Below are 9424 nucleotides of genomic sequence, written 5' to 3'. Positions count from 1 at the left end.
AGGAGTGCAAAAAGGGTTCACAATCAAATTAATGTGGTTGGGAAAACTTTTAAAAGAAGAACTTCCAAATGAACCAACCCAATTTTAGTTAATAGTCCATTGTACATTGTAGAGCCCACATAATGTAACTAATTAAAGTTGTTATATTGCCAGACAAATCAACAAATAGAGTTCACCTTATGTATCTAAACTTATTAATGGATTTTAACAATATTAGATGTTATAGTTGGGGATCAACATGTTTGACAACATTATATATAAAGAGATGTGTCTAGGAAGTCTTGTAGGTGCATGAGTTATGGGTGAGTATACATTGTTGTTGCAATCTTGGGCATGGTATCACATGCTTTTCATGGCACCATGGGTTAATCATCCACAAGGATTATATCCTCTTGAATTATGTATATAAAATTTAAACACACTTTTGTCCTTATTGCAATTACTGTTGCTTATTTACTCACATCATGTATGTTGTACTAGATGGAGTGGTGGGGGTTTGAGGCATTCAAGAACACCAAAAGGTGATCTAGTTGAGTATAGGTCAAGAATTAGTCACATGCAAATTATAGAGGTGTGTATGTGTGTGTGTGGATATATATATATATATATATATATATATATATATATATATATATTAATTTGTTAATCATCACGTATTAAGACAATAATATTCATTCTTAATTTTTCAGCTCTTTTGGATGCCTTATAAAGATTATGAGCATGTGCTGCCAAAAAATGCATTTAAAAATTCAACAATGTGGAACACTTGTACCCCCTTAATTTTGTTTTCCAGTGGTTAAATGACTACAAGCGGATAGGACAAAACTCTAATTTGGTTTATGTCAAGATGCACCACAATCGCCTATAAAGTTTAATTAATAACATGAGACATCCATGGGAAAATGCTTATAATAACTAGGTAGAAGAGCATGCCCATTAGATCCAAAAATGGATGGAACATCAATAAAATGTTGTAGTAGGACAACCTGTCAATGGTCACTTATCCCACATAGATGAATATATAGCATGGTATAAATAAAATACAATTCTTTATTTATGTGTGCCCTAACAATTACAAGACTCACGAGTTGTAGAGAATATTGATGTTGGCCAAATGTCACAAGTGTCAATAAAAATATCAACACTACGGGAGTATCCACAAAAAAATACAACTGCAAGTCATAGCCCTATTGTTATTGATGATATGCAAAATGATGGTTAGGAACCATAATGTAATTCATTTGTTGTAACTTCTTCATCACAACAACATCTTGATCACTATCATGACAACACTCTTTCGCATCAACAACAGAAGAATTTTTTAATAATCTATTTGGCATAAATGTTGGTTCACCGAAGTTAGCTGCAACATATTTGTAAAGTATGTATCCTAACACTGTTCCATTTTTTAACCAACATGAATCTTATATTCAGCAAGATGCAAATACTTTTTTTGCTTATGTTGAAAATTGTCATGAACTTATGTTGCAAGATCAACAAATTGTTGATGATGAAGACAACCATGCGTAATATCCAAGACAAACTTGTCCGCATCGTAATCCTCCATGAAATAGAAAATTGTCACCTTATAAAATTGGTGATCATCTTCGACATTGATATTTTTTGAAATACTTTTTATATTTCACTTTTTTTAATGTAATTTATGCTTGAATAATTTAGATATAAAAACAATAGTCAATGAAAATTAATGACCCTTGATATAACATTTAAAGAGATAATAAAAAAATTACAATTTTTTAGAGTCATTTTGAAGATTTTTTACAAAACCAATTCAAGACTTAAAAATGATACTATTATATTCACTAACAAAAAAAAGTATTAATCATTATTTTTTTTTTAAAATATCATACATATTAATAAAACTGCACAAAAAAATTAACTTTTATAATAACCATAAAAAATTTATCTAAATAAAAAAACTAAATATTTATTTTTTATATTTTTAGAATGCATTATTTATTTAAATAATTTAATTACTGTAATAAATTATTTTATTTTAATTTATTTTTTCATATTTTAAAAAAATATATTTATTATATTAAAAATATACCTTTATAAATTAAAAATAAAAAATAACAAAAAAAAATATTGAAAAGTTGGACCCATATCCGACTTTTCAATGCACCACATAAGGGGGGACATTATGATATATATGGGAGGAGGGGCATTCTGAATATTAAATTTGGAACCTGGACAAACATAAAAAATTCTCATTTCTATTAATCGCTAGATATGTTATTAAAAAATTTAATGATCCAATGATAAATCTAAGTGAAAATAAATACTGGTCAGAGCAAATTCAAGAGACAGATGAATCAGGAAATTTAAAGAAATTAGGTGTATTACTATAGGTTATCAAATTAATCCATGAACTTGCTATAACTATGAAGTATTTGTCTATCATTTAGATTGTCATAGACCAAGTGAATGTCGGAAATGGATTTACTGAATAAAAAATAACTAAAGAAATTGCTATTAGAACAAATGTGCATTGAGTTGATTACAACATTCCAAATGGTATTGGTCTGACAAACTTTAGATATAATAACCAGTCTTAACTACTTGGATGCAACTCTCATGTTTACATTAATGATGAGATGATGCCTAAAACACTACAATGTGTTCTCATACAAATCAAATGTTGTATTTTGTCCTATACTTAACGTGATTAGTATTCTTAATATTGTTCTTAATATATAATTCCAGAACTCGCAACCAACTCATGTTAAATATATTACTGTCTCAAAACATATTTTGTATTAAAATAAGTGGTTCTGCCACTATAGCTTAATCATAACAACTTTTGGAGGAGAAATTGAAAAGTTTTATTATCTTCCATTTCCAACTAAGGCTGAATGTTAAGTTGATTTAGATTAGTTTGATTCATCGTAATGATTCATATTGTACTTCAAAAGATTTTGCCTATACTTTTACAAGGACCTGCATGTATAAATATCTTATTTAATCTTATGGCATAGTTACCTCAAACTAAAATATATGCAAATATGTCTTATTTACTGTAGAATCTTTTGTCAATGATCGTGTAAGAAGTTGCTTCATTAATTATTATTATGCTCACAGTACTACTAGGCTTTCCTTTATTGTGTTTTGGAATGGTATGCATTACTGAAACTAATTCAAAGCATACAATACTTTAAGTTCTAAAAATTTGATGATTCTCACCGTTGATTCATTTAGATAATTATCCATATTTATAATTACAGTATATATATATTAAAAAGTTCTAAAAATATAAATAACAAAATATCGTAATCTTATTATCACTGTTGAGAAAATGCATTTTCTTATATATATATATATATATATATATATTTATATATATTTATTTATTTATTTTAATTTTATTATTATTATTATTTTTTTGACATGGGTACACCATCTAATTATTATAGGGAAAGGAGGATAATTATTTAAATATAAATAATGCATCAATAATCGAAAATAAATATAAAAAAACGAAGTCAGTCCAGAGAACACAACACAACTCAACTCGACCACTACTACTAAGTCACGAGTATCTAACTAGTATCTTTAGAAAACCATATAAGCTGGAACTGTTGAATGCTCATAGTTGTTTATCGTCTGTTACGATAACACACGGGCAAGGAATCATAAATCCTGACCCCTTAATCAATACAGGATATGATTAAGCAATAGTTTCATAAAGTCAATAATGAAGGGCAATCCTCGTTTGCTTGTACGAGACAAATGTTCCATGAGCCTACTGACCGCATTTAGAATAAGAAATAAATAAAAACCGTCTGATTTGATTTGTTCTCAATAGCCACGATAGACAATCACATTGATAAGAAATAAAAGCAAAAGACATAAGCAATATATTCAAGGATCTTACTGGGTGAGATGAGAAATTGGGATGTGAACAGTGAGATGTTACATATATGACAAGAGAGTATGAAATTACTGAAATATGTACATAAAATGCATTTTTGGATTCTCTCAATAGACATCTTCATTGAAAAATGATTCTCAAACATCGTTAGCAAGTAGACTTGGATTCTCTCAATAGACATCTTCATTGAAAAATGATTCTCAAACATCGTTAGCAAGTAGACGGAACGCTATCTAATCTGTTAAGTTTTAGCTACCTGATGGTCAAGGCCTTCCTTTCCAACCCCAGATATGTAAACCTGCATCTCACATTGAGCAACAAGTTCAAAAATGCACGTGTCTCCAAAATTGATATCATTATCACGAACAAATGCCATCCATCCCCCACAAAAGGTGTGAACCGTTCTGCCTTTTGCATCTGGGACAGAGTTCACGGTCCAACATTCGCCTCTTGAATTACGAAGCATAACTTCAGTTTTGTAAGTTGGGAGATGTGCAGCTGAGAACTGGTATGGGATTTTCTACAATGTAACATGCATTCAATAACTTAGCATAGATATCAAATATATATCTATAAATGAAATGTAAATGTCAACACTAAATGGTTGTGCTTGTGCATTACTCACCAAAGTGTATGATCCACTGACATTGAACTTTTTCATGATTTTTACAAAACTAGGAAAAGGGGAAGTAAAAGCTTGAGCTACTCTTTGTTCGTCGAGTGCAAACAACATTCTCAAACCAGCTTTGGCCTGGGAGCTTAGTTCATCTTCTACACGATGTCTCCTCTGAACAGCTGTTATTGTTTACAGTTCAAAACTAAAGTCACGATTTGGAAGGTAGAAACTAGAAACATTAAAAGAAGGAAAGCATTCAAAATTCATCCTTTTTGTTTTTCTTTCACTAGCAACATAACAAAATTCCAATTTTCAAGGAATTGAATAATATTGTTTTCCTTTTTCTGGAAATGAAAGAATTTCATAGCAATTTGTAGCAAAAACTTAAGTTATACATTTACATAGAAAAGAGTTGAGTGAATTACATATTGGGAGAAAGGAGGAAAACCTTACCCAACTTTTTATGGGCAGCTTTCGAAAGCCCCATTTTCTTAGAAGTATTTGAAGCTCTAACAGATTTCTTCATGTCAACAGATAAAACAGTTTCTTGACCAATCTTTGACCACTTCTTTTCCGATAGATCAACTTTTCTTATGCATTTTGGGGTAACTTTAGGATTTGTTGCCATATATCTGGAAGTTACAGCATGTCCTGCACTAAACCTACTAATATCTACTTTTCCAACTTGGCAATCTAACCCATCTTTTCCAACTCCAGCAATGTGAACACGTAATTCACACTCATGCACAAGTTCAAAAATGCAGATATCTCCAACCTTTATGTTATTACCACGAACAAAAGCCATCCATCCTCCACAAAGAGTGTGACTAGTATGCACTCTAGTTGTTGGCACAGAATTAACAGTCCAATGTTCTCCTTTCAAATTATGAAGAATAACTTTTATCTTGCAATTGGGAAGATGTGCCATTGAAAACTGATATGGGATATTCTGCATTACACCATTTGCAAATTAGCATCAGCAAGAAAGTTCTGCATGTATTTGTGAATAAAATACAAAAAGCCTTATAAAAAATCATTTCCTCAAGGTTAATGGAAAGCACAGTGAATAATAAAAAAAAGCCTTTAAATGCTCTAAGCAATTTGAAAGATAAACTTATTTTAGCGAAATATGCAAAGTTAAGAAAAAAAAATACTTTAAATGCTAAGAAATAGGAAATATGAAACTTGAAGGATAGTCAAAGAATTATCACATTGATAACAAAATAAAATCAATACTTTTGAGAGAGACACAATATTGTAATAGCCCAGAAGTAAATTTCTAAATGTCATGGCAGTAAAGAGTCTCAAACTTAGTCTAACACCGAAGCTTGCTTGGGTAGATCACTTATTGAGTTTGTCAAGCAGCATTTTACTTAGTATAGAAACATCACTCCAACATGCATTTAAGTGCAAGGACAAGAATAGTTCTAAACTTCCAATCTACTAATGATTAAGACTTGTATGGATGAAATTTTCATTGGGAGTGTATTTTAACAGTAATGTGTGCATCAGAAATGCTTTTCACCCTCAGTATATGAAAGAAGAAGTACTATCAAGGTAAAAGATAATATATATATAGACCGGGATCCACTTACTTCAAGAGTAATTCTTGGTAGATTTACTTCATCCAATAACTTATGTTTTAGATCAAATTTCAATGATCTAACCATTAAATTGAAAGTTTTTAATATATAGATCAAGGCTATAAATTTTTAAAAAATTTGAAAACCATATGATACTTTGTTATATAAATTCAAATCATAATTATCCGTCAATTTAAATTAATGAAATGAAGTATCAAATAATTTATAAAAAAATTTAACATTTTTATACTTAATCAATGCATTAAAAACTTTTAATTTAACATTTAGATCATTGAAATTTGATGTTGAACATAAGTAATTAAATGAAGTGGATCCCTCCTCATGTGTGTGTGTATCATGCAAATGGAGAATCACACAAGTGACTTAACAGTAAGTTCTGAGACATAAAGCGACATCATTTAGAAATTAAAATACAAACCATAAAAGGGAATAACCCACCAGAGTATATGAACCACTGACATTGAAGCTTTTCATGATTCTAACAAAATACGGAAAAGAGGAAGTAAATGACTGAGCAACTTTTTTCTCATCATGTGCTGATACATTTGATAATGAAACTCCACTGAGAACATAATGATCGTCTTCCTTTCCACTTCTATACATGGTGGAAGCATCTGCATTGCATTGAACAATTCAAGCAACCATGAGTTCATGATTTTGTCAATATACTATACACTGGCTGGCATTTTGACATACAAAACTTCAAGGATCAAGCATTAAATAAGTGTAAGGTGTAGCATAAATAATAATCTGAATGCAAAATGTTTTTCTAGACAGACACCAATTAGATCAATTTTAAATAAATCATTTTTGTGAGAACCAGAATTTGATCAGCTTAATTGTACCTTCATTGCTATTTTCCATGTGAAAAGGCACAGGTTCATCATTTGCGGACCACCCTTTGGAGGTTTCATCATTTTCTCGGAACATACTAATTGGTCTTACTACGTCATACCGGGGTAGTTCTTTAACAACAATACCCAGCTCAATTTCCTGGTTCTCATTAGTGCTACCTCTCATTTTCTTAGAGGCACTTTCACCAACAATATCCAAAGAAGCATTCTCCTGTGTATCTCTTTTCTGTCCTCTAATATTATCAAAGTCACATGAATTTTGACTGCATTCAGAATGAAATGCCGCTTCTTTCTCACATGCATCATTATCAAATACTTGCACAGTAAAATGCAATTGACCCTCATATCTGAAAACCAAAAGGTCACCACATTCTAGTCGATGATCCGCCACAAATGCTGACCATCCATGATGGAAAAATAAATCATTGTCCTGCTTAATCAATTGCACTACCCATGTGTTTCCACTAGGACCAGTTAACGAAACTGATCCATATGTCCTTCCCTCCATGCGACAGACGAATCCATTAGGAATTTTCTGCATCAATAGAATTCAATTCCAAACATAAAAACCCCAACAAGCATTTTATTATATGATGAAGATGAACCGACATCATTCGTCTACAACACCCTCTTTTAGATACAGCAAAACTAGAACTTGAGTAGGATAATGTAACTAAGAATCTAAAAAACTACATTACTCTCTCCGCTTTTCATCACATGTTTTTTAAGGAATTTCTAGACAATTGATTACAAATGGTGCCTTTGAGGGGAAAAAGTTTAGGACTTTTAGTTTCCCAGAATTTTTCACTGAAGAAAAACAAACTTTTGCCATGAAAAACACGGTTCAGCTTGTTATTGTTGCAGACAGGCCCATTAATCATAATCATAATGCATTGAAATGTATCTTAACAAGGAAATGGGCAGCATAAGTTGTAAAAGCAGTGACAAGAATATGAGTTTGGGAACATGCAGTTAGGTTTACAAAAACAATAGAGAGAAAGAGAGAAGAAACTGAAGAGTTACCAGTCTGTGAGAGCTAAAGGCAGAAGAAAAAACCTCATAAAAATGAGGCCTTCTCACATTCAACTTCCCCCCACACTCACACCCCATCAATCAAACCCTATTTCTTTCTCCCTTTCGTTTTGATTGGAACAGCGAATTGTGGGAAATTATTTCTTGTTGATCACCACCGAATCGCTCATCTGGTGAGAGAAAAATGTGAACAATTTAGGGAAATTGGAAAATAATAATAATTAAAAAAAATGGAAAGTAAGAGAGGGTGAGAAATTGGGAGTACCTTAGTGTGGCGGAGGAGTGTAGTGCTGGTTTGGTTTGGCCAAATCTTTGGAACCAGCTTAGGTTGCTATGGTGTTGGAATTGCCCTATTGCTAATGCTCATTTCATTTCTCTTTCATTTTCATTTTCATTTTTCATTTCTCATTTCGGTCACATTCCAATTCCATGCTTCTTCATCAGTTTTATTAACCATTGTGTAATGTAGGCGCGTGCTATGTTACGACCCTCAAAACGACGCCGTCTCTACGATCCGCAGAACGAAGCGCGTGAGACTGAGACCTGGATTCACACAGTAAAGAAGTGACTATACTACATTTTTTCTATAATATGTTTTTAACCATTTTTATTAATCGAAACTTATAAAAATTTAATTACTATTCATATGGTCTTTATGTTTTAATTCTTACTCCTAGAATTCATTGCTTTAATTCTTATATATACTTTCTAATTACACATGTTTTTTTAATTTATTTGAAAACTAAAATGAATAATTTTTAACTGTAAAGATTAAAATGAGTAATTTTCAAATACAAGACACAAAGATTGTATAGATATAGATAGCAAATGTGTAAACACACCAGATATTAATAATCTATAAGGCTCGTCTTAGTGCCAAACTTCTATAATTTTTATTAACTTTAATTAATAATAAAAAAAAGTATTTTTTTCTTTTAATCTCTTGCTTTCTCTCACACATTATTACAATTAAATTTATCATACAAATATTATTATTCTTAATATAATATTTTATTAAAAATTATGATATGTGTATCATAATTTTACATAATTATTTTTTTGTAGTTTTTCATAGATATTTTTCTTCGAATGTAATGTTGTTTGATGTACAGTTTGATACTTAAATATAAGCACTACATTGTAAATATTAAAATCTTAATTTATCTTATTGTGAGGGATCGGCTGCTTTTTCAATCCAAATTTGTATATAAATCATCTTTAAATATTGTCTTTACTTTTCATCTATTAAATATTAGATCAATCTCACTCACGTATTTATTGTTTGCCATGAAAAAGAAAATTTAGATGCAATTTTACCATACTAGACATTGAAATGAGAGAAATATATTTTCGAGTCTAACATGTGAAATTATTATGTTACTATTATTCTAATAGGTTGTAACATTTCAAATGATTTTGATGAATT

The 9424-nt window shown here is 30.6% G+C and overlaps 1 protein-coding gene across 1 annotated transcript; it reads right to left on the bottom strand.

The window, feature by feature from the left end:
• Positions 1-3855: 3855 nt before the first annotated feature.
• LOC109817419 (B3 domain-containing protein Os01g0723500) lies at positions 3856-8431 on the bottom strand. The gene is made up of 7 exons (XM_020382656.3): positions 8264-8431; positions 7990-8168; positions 6958-7501; positions 6551-6726; positions 4962-5457; positions 4518-4687; positions 3856-4412 (listed from the first exon to the last, which is right to left on the bottom strand). The coding sequence occupies exons 2-7, from the start codon at positions 8074-8076 to the stop codon at positions 4134-4136; spliced, it is 1752 nt and encodes a 583-aa protein (XP_020238245.1). The 5' UTR covers positions 8077-8168; positions 8264-8431; the 3' UTR covers positions 3856-4133.
• Between the last annotated feature and the right edge of the window lie 993 nt (positions 8432-9424).

This window comes from Cajanus cajan, chromosome 9, assembly GCF_000230855.2.
Source record: "Cajanus cajan strain Asha chromosome 9, NIPB_CcT2T_4, whole genome shotgun sequence".
In the NCBI taxonomy this organism is placed as follows: Eukaryota; Viridiplantae; Streptophyta; class Magnoliopsida; order Fabales; family Fabaceae; genus Cajanus; species Cajanus cajan.
Note: the sequence above shows the minus strand (reverse complement) of the source record. Positions and strands in the feature narration are given on the sequence as shown.

What these genes read in the sequence shown, in the direction of transcription:
- LOC109817419 (XM_020382656.3), bottom strand. Translation starts at nt 8,076, where the DNA reads ATGGGGTGTGAGTGTGGGGGGAAGTTGAATGTGAGAAGGCCTCATTTT. An exon ending in CATGGAAAATAGCAATGAAG is followed by an intron (nt 6,727 to 6,957) that starts GTACAATTAAGC and finishes AATGCAATGCAG; the next exon opens with ATGCTTCCACCATGTATAGA. An exon ending in TCAGTGGATCATACACTTTG is followed by an intron (nt 4,413 to 4,517) that starts GTGAGTAATGCA and finishes GTTACATTGTAG; the next exon opens with AAAATCCCATACCAGTTCTC.